Consider the following 15,782-nt stretch of genomic DNA (forward strand, 5'->3'; position numbering starts at 1 on the left):
ACAAGTTCCAGTGATAAATGGATCACTGTAAGCAATGTATGTCATTTTAATCTGCTAACGATATTCAAATTGGCACAAATTTATAATTTCTTGTACATAGACAATGTAATTGGCACAAATTTATAGCAGGCTAAATGACTAATTTTGGAATAATTTCTTTTCGATTTTCAATATCCAGAAACAAGATTGTATTTGTTATTATTTTATTTGTTAATGTAAATAAGTTGAGATTACTGAGATTTTTTTATCCTTTTTTGGAACCATGAGTGCCAGAAAATTAACTAAAAAAAATAAAAGCAAATTTTTGAAGAAAAAAAAAAGTAAAGGCCAAATGAACCAGTAATGTAATAATCGCGGTTGATTAGATTTTAAAAATTAGTGAAGTTTTTAATTTCAATTCAGTTTAATTTTGAAAGAAAAAACATGAGTAGTTAATAGAACAAAATCTTCATTTAATATCATTATAGTTTTATTAGAATTCAATTTCTCATTAACTAAACATGTTTTCCCTCAATAATTATAGGTTTTCTAAGTAAAAGCTTAATGGAGAGGAAAAGAAGAAAGCATCCGGACATCCACTCTAGGTTAACACTTACAGAAAATAGGGATGGTAACGGGTAGGGTACGTGTGGATAGTGTCAATCTCAAATCCTTATCCGTTTATTTTTAATTACTTTTATCCGTCTCATTACCCTAACGGGTTGCACCTCATATCCGTCTCATTTAATTCACGGGTACCCGCGGGTACTATTACCCGTTAAAAATCAATACATAAACAAAAAATTTACAAATTTAACTAAGTATAAATTTAATAAATCATCCATCTAAAAATTAAACAAATTGAACCTTAATCAATTAAAATAAAGTAGCTTTAATATAGTATCATGCAATGCAATGGTTGAAGAACAAAAGATCGAGGTTTGAATCTAACATCTTAAATCTAAAAAATAATAGTATTTTTTAATATATAAGAGATTTATAACGGGTACCGGGTACGCTGGAGGTATTCCCATACCCGTCCCCAGGGCCGGCCCTGGGCTATGAAACTAGGGGCGCCCGCCCAGGGCCCATAATATTAAGGGGCCCAAAAAAATATTTTAGATTGTACATATATAAAACCGAGATGCATAAATAACATAAAAATCAATTGGATTAGTTGGTATAAGCAAGTGGCATGTGATTCTAGCTAAGCTTGTGTTTGGAGGTTCAAACTCCTTACTCCTCATTTCTATTATTATCAAATATTTTTTCCCTTCCCACCCTATTTTATCACTATCATTTTTTTTTTTTTTGTTAAATCAAAATTATCAATTTATTCATGTATTCAATAAGAAAAATAACCATTTAACCTTTTCTAAAAAAATATCTCATTTCAATTTTTTTTCTTAAATTTAATTATCAATATATATATTTAATATGAAAAATAATATATTTATAGCAAAAAGCATAATTAAATTCTGAACTTTAGCTATTTAAGGATTAAGCCCCTGGTCATTTATTTTTCCACATTGAATCCTTGATCATTGATTCTATTATGGATTAGGCTCTTATTTAACTTTAGAATCCCCAAATCGATCTTCTCATCTCCTAAACTCGACAGAAAAGTTAAATAAGGGTCAAATCCATAACAAAATCAATGATAAAGGGCTCAATGTGAAAAAATAACCGTTTAGGAGCTTAATCCTTCAAACAGCCAAATTTCAGAGTTTAATTATGCTTAGCCTGTATTTATTTACTTCTTTCCATTTTAAATGACATAAATACTTGTTATTTTATGTAGAAAATATTGCAATTTTAAATAACATTTACGAGTTGGTGCAATTTCAAGCCTAGTTGATTAAACATGAGTTCTTTTCATTAACATGAAATGTGCAACTTCAAACCATATTGAGTGACCAGAACAGTGGAGGTTGGAGCGAGGATAGAACAAGAAATTACATATAAAAAACCTCATTTTTGTCAATTAAGCTCGAAACTGTACCAATTGATAAACGTTTGGTTTAAAATTGCACTATTTTATGCATGAATGCTGATTGTTCCCTCCTAATAACCATATGACTAAATTTGTACCTTATCATTTGTAATAATAAAAAAATCATTTGGCCTACAACTTAAAAAAAAGAGTAGAATGTATATACGGGGGCCCAAATTATCATCTCGCCCCGGGCCTCTAAAAGGTCAGGAACGGCCATGCCCGTCCCATAACGGTCACGTGTAATGGTTTTAATCTCATACCCTTTTATACAGAGTACGGATAGTCTCATTAAAATCACATAGTGCCAGGTATCTGCAGGTATAGTACACGTTGCCATCCCTAATAGAAAGCAAACTCAAACTTTCAACCCAATATTATGAAAGAAGAATATAAAAAAAGTCATACAAAAGGAAAAGAAAATTCAAAACCTTTTATGTTCGATTTTAAAATATAGGGACTTCAAGAAAATAATATTAAAGTTGCATGCAGGGGTAGATAGAGAGGGTTGCCAGAATTATCATGTTCGTGTTGTGCCCATTTCGGGTACATGCTCTATCTAAAATAGCGATTTTGATCACATGGACCTTAATGACCATGTAATATTTGATCATTTACCATTAGATCTAGACTTATTAGAATTCTAAAGTGGAGATTCGAAGCATATTGCGGCTTAGACTTGATAAGCCTACATCTAACAGTGAATGACCAAATTCACCTGGTCATTAAGGTCCATGTGAATATTCCTGCTAAAATAGCAACCACTTTCAAAGATTTAATTAAAATAATAAAAATTTTAAATAAAACATTAAAATAGCACAAAATAATTGGTATACTTTTTTTTAGAAAGTAATAATTGCAAGATTTATGCTGAGAGTTTAAAATGTTTAAACTAGATTTTTAGTTAGTGCATTGGAAAACTTTAAAGGGTAAATTACAATTGGGTGTAATGGGAGACCTATTTACATTTTCAGACCCATTATCAACCAACTTACATACATAGACTATTTTGTTTTTTCGTTAGTTCATAGCTTCGTTTTGTAAGAATGATACTTAGAAATAGTTAAAATCAGTTGTGGCGACTTAATTTTGCAGAATCGACCAATTCACGAATATGAGTTTACTTCGCGAACATCTCAATCTGCGGTTACAGATTAGGGTTTACATAAAAGAGTATTCGTAGTACTCAATCTATCCTAAACCGACTTGGACCCCATGATGCCCCCATGATGTCGCCTCCTTAATAAAAGCTATTCTCCTTCTGCCCGTGGACTAGTCAACATAACGTTGGTGAACCACGTCAATGTCTGTTTTCGTTTCTCATTATTTATCTTTCGCTAAGTCCATATTGAATTTCTAAAAATAAAATAAATTAAAAAATACCTTGAGTAAGGGAAGATGAACATAATATAACTATGCATAAAATGAAAAAGAGGGATTTCAGTGTTGGCTTCACCATTTTAATCTGTTAATGATATTCAAGAGTAGAGGCTCCATGATCGTGTTGGAGTGCTTGAAGAGCAGAATGTCTCTCTTCAAAGTAAAGTCTCTTCTTTAAACGATAGAGAAACAAAATGTACAAGTTGTGTAATAACATGTTCAGAGCAATAAGTTAAACACGCATCTAGAAGTGTATTTTTGTAACTCTTTCCACTCCTCGTCTTTCTCACTGAGAAAGATGAGGAGTGCAAAGAGTTACAAAAATACATTTCTAGATGGGTGTTGATAGGGGCATTTTGTCCCTATCTTTTAGCGTGAATTACGGTTTAATTATGGAGTAAATAAGTGAGTTTAGTTACAAAAATAATTTTTTTTTTTTAATAAAATAACAAAATGAAAATAAATTTTACTCCTTTGATTGATTTCCCTTGTTTTTAGATAATTTCGGAGAAATAAACGCCAAGCTAACTCGGCCATCGACAATTGTATTTCGCAGGTACAAGCAAAGGAGTAAAATCCACCATCCACACGGGGCGCCTCTATCAATGCGCATGGCGTACAGGAGAAATTCTTCAATATAATCTTCAGAAGCTCAGTTACACGGAGCGTATCCCAAGCCACGCGAGGTGCCAAAGTCATGATTCGAGCGAATAAACTTTAGAGACTCAGCCACGCGGGGCGTACTCCAACCTATGCGGGGCATGGCTATGACAAACAGTCTGAATCTGATCAACATGCAGACAATTATCAACAGAATGGGCAAATACGCGGGGCGTCTGCCTGTCCACGCGGGGCGTGTTCATGACATCAGGCCTGAATCTGATCCACACACAGTCAATTATCAATGGAATGGGCAAACACGCGGGGCGTACCCTTGGTCACGCGGGGCGTAGTCCGAATAACAAGACTGAACCTGATCCATATGCCAGAAATTGTCAACGGAATGGGCACCCACACAGGGCGTGCCCTGGGAAAATTACAGAAATAATGCAACTTGTATATTTACAATTCTACCCCATATTGATTATTGATATAACAACTCGAATTGAATATTTGCACTTAAAATATAATAAAGATGAAAGACCATACCCTAAAAGCAGAAAAATTACTACGGTTTTGATTTTATCGAGAAAGCATGAATCCTTTCTTTTTGAGTTTCTTCCCCAACAAATCACTTACGGCTTCGAGATTGATACGGCTTGGAATAGATTACATTGATGTATATGAATTTATGTGTTTTAACTGTCAATATGTATTTATCAACTTATAGGATTGTTACGTGTTTTAATTTAATTTATTTATCAATTTATATTATTATTACGTGTTTAAATTTAATTTATTTATCAACTTATATTATTGTTACAGGTTTTAATTTAAATTGTATTATTTGTAAAAAAAATTATCAGGGGAGTGGGGCGTGAGGAAATCAAGCCTCACCACATGGTGGGGCGTGAGGCAATCACGCCTCACCACGTGGTGAGGCATGATTACCTCACGCCCGCTGACGGTTGTCGAATCCACCAAAAATAAAATATAACTTCACAGCCCTCGGGCTTGCACAAGGGTAAGCAAAGGTCGTACCCAAAGGACTAATACTGATCTAATTGTAAATGTAACCAAGCAAATAAATAAAAATTAAAAAGGGGGAATTGGAATAGTTGATTGCTAAATTGACAAAAGTAATAGAGTTGAGTTGAAATTGAATAAAATGATTAATTAGAATTTCAGCTAAGGGATTCTCAGGCAAGGAATTTAGTTAGTCTTGATCATTGACAGAAATGATGTTTCTTCTAAATTACATATCAGACTAGTTTGGTATATTCTTCCTAAATAATGAATTAACCAAGTAAGACTGTAGTTAACTCCTAATTAACAAATAACCTTACCTCAGCGGCTAAGATTCAACTCGTTAACAGCGTTAGGAATTAGAAGAACATGATCTAAACCAACCGATTCTCAGCGATATCGATTCAGAAACTTAATTACTCATTCACTTGATGTGATAAAGTCGAAAATAGATGTATTAATGTCACATGGAGAGTTCTCAGTTGTCAATCTGATTATCCCCAAATACAATCTAGATTTCAACTTTATAGCATCAATTGCTACTTATTCAGATTCAACTAAATAATGACTCGTTGATTATCTAGTTTAATCAGACAGCTATATGCCAGTTTAATCAAATGAACAATCGGCCTTATCATTCAAAAGCAAACTAACAATTGAGATAAAATCCCTAAACACAGTGAATAAACAAATGATATGAATAAAGAGAAAATACTAGAAGAGAAACGATCTCACAATACTTGAAGATTCCTGCCTTTGAATTATCCCTTAACCGAAATAAAGAAGTTTAGCTACGAATAGCCATAAAGAACAAAATAAATGTTTCTGAGTTTTCCCGTCTGAAAGATACGTTCTCTGGGAATGTAAAAGTCTAAGAAAGAAGAGAGAGATAATCTAATCTAAAACCTAATGTTTTGTAGAGAAAATATATCCCTAAAAATTAGCTAACAAAATAATATCTTTCCCAATCACAAATCTTTTCTAATCTTCCCATATCTCCTAATTTCGTGCATGCTTAGTCATTCCCAACTGTCCAGGTTCATTCTTGATAGAATAAAGGAGAGTCCTGATCAATTCTGGAGTCTGCGATTCCAAAAATCCTTAGTCTTGGGCAAGACTAACTCCATTTTCGTTTCAGCTCCTCTGAATCAGCTCCAAATTCCCTTTTAGTCCAAATTTGTTTCAAGTTAAGTCCAATTCCGCTCCTTTTAATCATTTGAGTCATGTGGAGGCAAATCATACCAAAACAAGCAATAATATCCGAAATAACACTAAATTAATTAAATAACTTAACACTAAAGTGGACATTTGAACGTTGAATTGGACACTTATCACCCGCATGTTGGGGGAGAAAAAATACCCCCATTTCCACCCCAACACCTAAAGGGGAATTTTCGTCCTTTCAGGGGGCTAGGGGTGGGAAATTGAGGCTGGGAATAACAACACCCTTAAATAAACAATAAAAGAAATTACAACACTAATACAATATTATAAATTATCATTAAACGATAGGGTAAATTACACCCATGGCCACTAAACTTTACTCATTTAACATTATGGCCACTGAACTTCAATTCATAACAGTATGGCCATTGAACTTTACACTTTTTAACACCGGTGGCCACTCAACGTCCCAAAATGACCGCTGACGATTTGAAAATAAAAAGTTTGAAGAGTTAATGATATTCTAAGGAACTTTAATTCTTGAAAATTTTCGTTTTGAGGTCATTTAGGTGTTGTTTGGTTAGGAGAGAGAAAGTGAATTTTTAGAGAGAGAAAGCTCCAAAAAAGGTAATTTTGGAAAATAAAAAATGTGGTTTCATTGTAAATATCATTTTGACCAACTTTAATTCTTGAATATTTTCAATTTGAGGTCGTTAATGGTAATTTTGAGGACTTTGTTAAAATTGAGTGGCTACCGGTGTTAAAAAGTGTAAATTTCAGTGGCCATACCGTTAAGAATTGAAGTTCAGTCGCCACAATGTTAAAATGGATAAAGTTCAGTGACCATGGGTGTAATTTACCTTTAAACGATATTATATAGCACATGCAACTAGTTTACCTTATAAAAATGTTAAGCAAAATACATGATTTGGTAAGAGATTGTAGAACCTTTTTTGGGATTACATTGTTGAAGTACAAAAGACTCAAATTGTAATTTATTAAGGATTTAAGTGTAATTTTGAAAGAATATTTTTTTGTAATTCCAATAATGAAGAAATGGCACAAAATACTATCTACTTGACAAAAGAACACTCAACTTTTTTTTATTATTTTCACTCAAAAAGGAAGATTACATAATGTCTTTATAGGCAAATAACTCACATATTACATTATTACAAAGATAATGTTGATTGTCAAAAGTCTACCTCCATCCTTCCCAACTACTTCTCTTTGACATTTTAGACTTCATGACAAAAAATAATTAAATGTACATTTATTTCTTGTTTTTTATTTTTATTTTTTATTTTTTATTTTTTTATATAATAATAAAATTAAGTTTATTATTTTAACATACATAACTTGATATGAAAACTGGAATCAAATGTTGCTCTTGCTCTTATTGTTGCTGTTTTTTTGTTGGTCACGACCGGTCCTGACAATTTATAGGCTCTAGGAGAAATAAAAGATAAAGGTTCCTAATAAAAAAAAATTATACATAAAATTTTAAAATATATGGAAATAAATGATAAAGGGTAAATTACATCCATGGCCACCGAACTTTACTCATTCTAACATTGTAGCCACTGAACTTCAATTCTTAATGGTATAGCCACTGAACTTTACACTTTTTAACACCGGTGACTACTCAATTTTACCTAACTCCTCAAAATGACCATTAACGAAATCAAAATAAAAAATTTAAGATTAAAATTGTTCAGAATGATATTTACAATGAAACTACATTTTTTATTTTCCAAAATCACCTTTTTTGGATCTTTCTATCTCTAAAAATTCATACTCTCTTCTAACCAAACAACACTTAAATAACCTTAAAATGAAATTTTTCAAGAATTAAGTTCCTTAGAATATCTTTAACTCTTCAAATTTTTTATTTTGAGGTCGTCAATGGTCGTTTTGAGACATTAACGCAACGAGTGTTAAAAAGTGTAAAGCCCAATAGTCATACCGCTAAATTAACCTCCTTTTAAGTCTAAAACATCAATTATCTTAACCCTTCGAATCCTAAATGCTATTAATCTATGTATAAATTTCCATATATAATATAGACCTATTATTTTTTTTTTTTTTTTTGACACCTCCAGCCTTGAATCATAGACCGACGCATCAGGACCGGCCCTGATGTTGATGTTGCATAATTAGAAGTAATAGCAACCCGCAACAGCAACAACAAAGCTTCAACCTCTTCCAATAATAATTTTCTTCGATCTATAAATCTGAACCCAAATCGCAAAACCCATTCTTGTTTTCCATCGGCACCAAAACTATCCTTCTTTGTTCTTTCTTATAGTAGAACAATTCAAATTAAGAGAAAGTGATTTGAAGTTAGGTATTTCCCTATTCTATTATATAAATAAACCAAATTTCATTGGCCTCCAAAATAGTAAATCCTATCCCCCCCTAACTTTTAAATTAGTTACTTTAAGCCATAGCAGAATGTCTCTCTTCAAATTAAAGTCTTTTCTTTATACGATAGAGTAATAGAATGTACAAGTTGTGTAATAACATGTTCAGAGCAATAAGTTAGACACCCGTTAGAAATGTATTTTTGTAACTCTTTGCACGTGCAAAGAGTTACAAAAATACATTTCTAACGGGTGTCTAACTTGTTTCTCTAAACATGTTATTATAGTTGTACTTTCTGTTTCTCTTTCGATTAAAGAAGAGACTTTCCTTTAAAAAGACATTCTGCTGTACAAGCACTGTAACCCTATCAATTTAGATTCCATTTACAAAATAGTACTAATATATGTTTAACATTTAAAAAAGTACTAATTTAGGTCTTGAGAACGGATAGGACACGTTATTCCTAGGAAACCAATTGGACATGGAGTAATATCAATGTCATGTCTCGTTCCGTTATCGAGGTCTAAATTGATATTTTTTTTAAACATTAAGCCTATATTGACGCTATTTTGTAAGCGGAACCTAAATTGATGCTTCTCTAAAAACCGTAGATCTATAACAGCAATAACAATAACAACAACAACAAAAGCAACCAAAACAACTAAGCCTCAACCTCTTCCATTAAACGTTGCGTATCATTCAGATGAACTGTGTATTACCTACACAAACAAGAGAAACTTTGATTTAGCAAAGAAACTATGATTTCTTTATGGTTATATATAGATATTAACCCACTATGATAAAACTTCAGGGAATGGATACACCACTCCCATCCTATCCTGCCGGAGCAGCTCACGAATAGCATCGGGGGGTTCATTCCATTCGTGGTAGCCAACATGCAAGCTAAAAGAAAGATTTGCCAAGCTATCTGCACAGCAGTTGGCTTCACGAAAAACACGAGAAACCTGGACCCACCTATGCCATTTCACCATGCTTAAACTCACACGTTAAGTTACGAAGTTTTATCACAGAACTTCCAGAGTGCTTAAACTCAAATCATTGAGAAGTTTAATCAAGCACCAAACTACTCATTCACCACAACCATATCCCTAAATACTTCACCAATTTAGGCTGCAGAGGCAAAATATCTACAACCACATTCCCAAATATTTCGATAACTTTTTACAGCTATCAGCCTGGCCTCCCCTCCCGGCTCCTGGCCACACCTCCCTGTTTCGTAGTATAAATATTCAATCTGCTCAAGAATTTGCTTAATGGAGATTTCATGTCAGCAAATCTTAAGATATGCAGCCTCACAAACCATAAAATCATGCCCAATGGGAAATGCTAATCATAATATCATATTGTTGCAACAATCTTTATAAACTACAGAAACATATCTGATAAATTAAAATCTCGAAAAAACGACCAAATCAAAATTAACTCAAGTCATCGAACAAAAACGAAATTCAAAGCAAAGTTCGAAAACAAACAGGCAGAGAGCTCTGTTTATTCTCCATCGCAAATTCAAGCCTTGACACGACCATAGAACTTGTCCTTCTCCTGTGTTGTCTGGAACCTACCATGCCCAAATTTAGAGGATGTGTCAATGAACTTGATCTTAATTTCCTCCAAAGCACTTCTTGATGTCTGGTTCAAGAGTGATTGTCTCAATGTCACCACACGCTTCTTCGGTCCGACACAGCAACCTTTTATCATCAGGTAATCCTCCTTCACCACACCATAATGCGGGAAGCCTCCGATAGGTGTGATCTCCTTTTGAGTCCTGCAATTTATAACAAGTATCAGCATCTTCAGAACCCATTTCAAACAACTTATGAGCTATGTTGCACGGAAATAGAAACAAGAAACGGATACTGAAAAACGTTATTTTTAAAAAAAAAAAAATTAGCTAGGAAACCGTAATGGAAACGGAAACAGAAACAGACACGAAAAGCTAATGAAGAATAGTTTCCATGCAACATAGCTTATGAGAGATAATATGGTTAAAAGTACTTACTGGTCATAATCAGTGATTGCAGAATGAGACTCATTGCCGGTCTTCCCGAGTTTGTAGATTTTCTTGTTCATCTCAGTACGGTGGTGATAACCGTTCTGCCCAGCCCTTGCAACAGTATAAGAAACCCTAGCCGGATGCCATGATCCGATACAGGCTACCTTTCGAAGACCACGATGAGTCTTGCGAGGTAGGCGAGTAACACCCCAACGAGTCACAACTCCTTCATAACCCTTTCCCTTGGTTACTCCGATAATGTCAATCATCTCATCCTTTTGGAAAACAGCATCGATAGGAATCTGCTTCTCGAAGAAACTGTAGGCAAAGTCAACCTTCTTGGCGATATCACCACCATTCACCTGAATTTCCATCAGATGTGCTTTCTTCTGCTTCAGCCCTTTCATCTTCCTAATCTGCACGAACCAAAAAATAGAAACTCAATAATGCAACATCAATATAAACGTTTAAGATGTGCAAAACGAACATGAAACTTGAAAGTACCTGTGTGTGTGCCAATACACGGATAACAGTGCAATACTTCTTCATTTTATTCAGCTGAGATTCCATATCCTTTTTCCCATCTTCAGATTCAAACCTCTTTGAGTACTTGCTGAATGCCTTCTTCTTCGACTTGCACCAATTCTTGTAAAACCTCCTCTTAACCTCCTCGCTCAAGTGTTGAGCCCAAACGGTGTTCAATGAGCGAAGACCAGAAGGTGTTCTCACGTAACCCACAACTCCAACAACAATCATGGGTGGAGTTTCAATGATGGTAACAGCTTCACAGGCTTCTTTCTTGTGGAGCTCTGAAAGACAAGGGTTCAAAAACAAAAAAACTTTGTAAGCAAATGAGAAAGAAAATACACAACCTTTATAATACAATAAGATTCATAGTTTGCTGCAAAGAATTTCGGAATATCATTCTTCACTTTGCTAAAATCTGCATTCTATTTAGGAAAACACCAAACATAAACAAGAAAGACTCACTTGACCCTGGCTTTTCGACATCTCTGACAATGTGAGTCATCCCAGCTTTGTAACCCATAAAAGCAGTCAGTCTGCATGGTTTTGTCTGATCATCTTTGGGAAATGCCTTCACTGTAAACATTGCCAAAGAGTTAAACTAATGGACCATGGGTGATGCAAACAAAAGTAAGAAATACAATGATCATCAAAAATACAGTTTAAGTTCAAAAATCATTTAGCCAATATAACAAGATAAAGTGATTGAAATATCTAGTGACATTGAAATTATAATTAATTTATAAATTAAGGGTCAAAATGGCAACTAAAGTTGACCGGCAGGGTCAGTTTAGCCCAAATCAAAGTTTAAGTATAAACTCAATCCCCAAGTTGGCAAAACAGATTGCTTTTGGGCTAATTTGTCAAATTTTGCCAACTTTAGGCTAAGTTGATACCCAAACTTAGCTTTGAGCTAAACTGATAATGCCTAGGCCAATTTGACCCTTAATTCAAATATTTATAAACAGGCAGACACAAACAATGTGACATCAAGGTACAAATGAAAAGAATCTGGAGCAAAACAACTCTTCCAATCACAAGAGGAATAAATGGTTAGTAACGATATCAGTCATGAATATAAAAATAACTCCAAACACAAAATGACTTAACACAAACATAAGAAACATGATCATGAATATAATAGATTATCAAAAATACAGTTCAAGTTCAAAAATCTTTAGGGCAATATACTAGATAATAATCTAACAAGCAAATGTCAAACTTCATCGTTTCTTAATTCTCAGATACATATCCCCACATAATATATTGCAGAGGTCTAACACAAAATAGACGAATAACTCACTCTTACGTGGCACTAATCTAGCCTATTAGAAAAATGAAGGACTTGTTTCTTCAAGAAAAAAGCAAAACATCCACCAAAGTGTTAAATACACACTCATAACCTAGAATCTATGTTGCACGGAAACTGAGTAGAAAATGGAAGCGGACACCGGGTAACGTTTTTATAAAAATAAAGCTAGGGAAGGTAATGGAAACGGAAAAGAAACTGAAACAGACACGATACACTCGTGATGAAAAGTCTCCGCACAACATAGCCTAGAATCACAATAAAATGCACAACTTCAAAGAAAAACACTGTCGCAATTATTTCCTTATTTACCTAACTAAGTATCTATGAGTGATGTCCTTATTTTCCTAATTAAGTCCCTGTGAGTCATTGCTAGTCTTTAGGAAATTTGGTTTTCCTTCCTTGATTTGTTTTCTTCCCCTATTGGTTTTCACTCTTGTATATATATATGGATGTTTTTCAATAAAAAGAAATTTATTTTATTGCTTTTTATTGAAAAACATACAAATATATATACAAAAGGGAAAACCAACAGAGGAAGAAAACAAATCAAGGAAGGAAATCCAAATTTCATAAAGATAAGCAATCACCCAAAAAGACTTGATTAGGAAAATAAGGAAAGAGACCAAGTTTCCTAAAGACCAGCAATCACCCATAAAGACTTAATTAGGAAAATAAGGAAATAAATCACAACGACCACAAAGTAGACACAAACGATGCAACATTCAGATTATGTGGCACTAATGTAGGTTATTAGAAAAATGAATTTGTTTCTTCAAGCAAAACAACAAAACATCAACCTGAGTGTTAAATACAGACTCATAACCTAGAATAACAACAAAATGCATAACCTCAAAGAAAACAAGAAGGTTCAAACGATGAAATAGCCAGTAACTGTGAAATTATAAAACGTAGACACAAACAATGTGACATTAAGGTACAAATGAAAAGAATCTGCAGCAAAATAACTTCCAATCTCAAGAGCAATACATACATGGTTAGAGCAAGCAATGATATCAGTCATGAATATAAAACTAACTCCAAAATGAGTTACCAACCTTTTCCTCTTTGACGAGATGCCCTCTTCCTTGGAAGGAAACCCAAAGATCCATGTCGGGGATGTTCAAACTTACGATGAGACATTGTTAGCCTCAGCTAAAGAACTGCAAAACTCAAGAACTTAAAAACCCAATAAACTCCGATTATCTACTTCAACAAATTCAGAAATGCCGAGATCTATAGGCGTTTTTAAAAAATTCTAGATCATATAGAACTAAAAAAAATCACTGATAAGATTAAAAACCATAAAATCCTAAAGAAAAAGACTATTTGAACATAAAGTTTATGTAAAATCCAATTATCTACTTGAGAAATTCAGAAATGGCTAGATCATATGAGGTTTTAATAAATTCTAAATCATATAGAACTGAAAAAATAATAGTACCTGATTCAATTAAAACCATAAAATCCTCCAGAAAAACTACTATTTGACATAGAGTTAAGTAAATTCCAATTATCTACTTCCAGAAAATTCAGAAATGTCTAGATCATAAACGAGCTTTTAAAAAATTCTAGATCATATAGAACTAAAAAAAATAATAATCAATTATTCGGTTAAAAACCATAACACCCTCCAGAAAATTATTTGAGCATAAAGTTATGGAAATCCCAACTATCTACTCCGAGAAATTCAGAAATGCCCGGATCATATAGAACTAAAAAAATAATAATCACTGATTCGACTAAAAACCATAAAATCCTCTGGGAACAAAAAAAAAAACTATTTGAAATGTAGAAAGTTTCATAGATATAAAACTATTGAACTCTTTTCAGAAAAAAAAATATATATATATATATATATATATATTGAACTGTTAAACTATGCATTCCTTCTTCAACGGTAAACGTATGTCATCCACACCAGACCTGAGTAAATGAAGTGAAATTATTCCCAACCAAAGGCCTATGGCATCATAAGATACCAATTCTCGGGCTCCGAGGTATTCCGTACCAAATAACCATTTCAGTTATTTGGCGAAGAGAGCCCATTCTGAGACTCCAGCCTTGATTACTAACCAACAATCTCACACAGGGAACACATTTCATATCACTACCAGGCCAAGAGCAGAATCAATACATCTACCATTGCAAGACAATTATACAACAAAGAAAGAAATTTAAAACTTAAAATCCAATCTAATAGAAAAATTGAATCAATACATCGTAAAATTAGATCTTCGTAAAATATTCAATTACCGAAATCAGGTTCTTGAACGATGAAGAGCAGCTCCTCGGCGGCAGTGGATCTACTCTGTGTGTATTGTGTAACCTGGAGATGGTAAGGTGGGTTTTAAATGAGGTTGCTATGAGATCCAACGGCACAGATGGAAAGAACATCAGATGGACATTATAGACCGTAGGATGGATAACTAGGATAAGAATTAGGGTTTTATGGTGAAGCATACATTACTCACTTCATGATTGGGCTTTCAAAGGCTATTTCATGGGTTTTTTTATTTTGGGTCAATTACATGAATATCATAATTAACTATAAAATTACAACTAAATTATATCATCAAACTTAATTCTTAATATGTCATTATTCTCTAAATATTATAATTTTATACCATAATTTAAAAGTTCTAGACTCCAATTCATAAATCATAAACCCTAAAAAATATATTATAGATTTCTAATTTATAAATTCTAATCTTTAAAATATATTAAATGTACTGATTTTACTAGTTTGACATAATCCAAAATTATGACTTGACATAGTTGTAAATAGTTTATGAAAGATGAATTTCTGTGTAATTTTCCCTTTTATTTTTAGGGCCCAAATGTTAAAGTGCTTCTTTCTTTTTTTTTTTTTTTTTTGTGAGAAATTAAAGTGCTTCTTTTAAGAGTAAATAAAAAGGTCAAGTACATAAATATCATAATTAAATATCAACAAACTTACTTTTTAATATATTATTTTCTCAAAAAAAAATTTAATATATCATTATTCTTTATATATTATAATTTTACACCATAATTTATAAATTCTAGACTCCAATTCATAAATCATAAATCTTAAAAAATATATTCTAGACTTCTAATTTATAAATTCTAATCTTTAAAATATATTAAAAGTATTGATTTTACTAGTTTGACCTAATCTTAAATTATGACTTATATAATTGTAAAAAGTTTTTAAAAGATGAATTTTTGTGTAATTTTCCCTAAATATAAAACCAATGATATAGGGATAAGGTGCAATACGCATACGTTTACAGTTACGAGCAATTTTACCTCTAACCTCTAAAATTGTGCAATTTTACGTCTAATATTGACAGTCAAGAGTAATTTTACCCCTAACATTGTTAAATTGGGCCAATTTTAGATATTATTATAGAACACAAATATTTTGTTCATTATTATGCACCAAT

At 32.9% G+C, this 15,782-nt stretch overlaps 1 protein-coding gene across 1 annotated transcript; it reads right to left on the bottom strand.

Annotated features, from left to right (window-relative positions):
* Positions 1-9,831: 9,831 nt before the first annotated feature.
* On the bottom strand, positions 9,832-14,767 carry LOC136208682 (large ribosomal subunit protein uL3y-like). Its single transcript, XM_065999793.1, has 6 exons — positions 14,611-14,767; positions 13,413-13,517; positions 11,511-11,621; positions 11,025-11,329; positions 10,527-10,936; positions 9,832-10,292 (listed from the first exon to the last, which is right to left on the bottom strand). Exons 2-6 carry the CDS (start codon positions 13,495-13,497, stop codon positions 10,034-10,036), a joined length of 1,170 nt encoding a protein of 389 aa, XP_065855865.1. The 5' UTR covers positions 13,498-13,517; positions 14,611-14,767; the 3' UTR covers positions 9,832-10,033.
* Positions 14,768-15,782: the final 1,015 nt, after the last annotated feature.

Source organism: Euphorbia lathyris, chromosome 10, assembly GCF_963576675.1.
Source record: "Euphorbia lathyris chromosome 10, ddEupLath1.1, whole genome shotgun sequence".
NCBI lineage: Eukaryota > Viridiplantae > Streptophyta > Magnoliopsida > Malpighiales > Euphorbiaceae > Euphorbia > Euphorbia lathyris.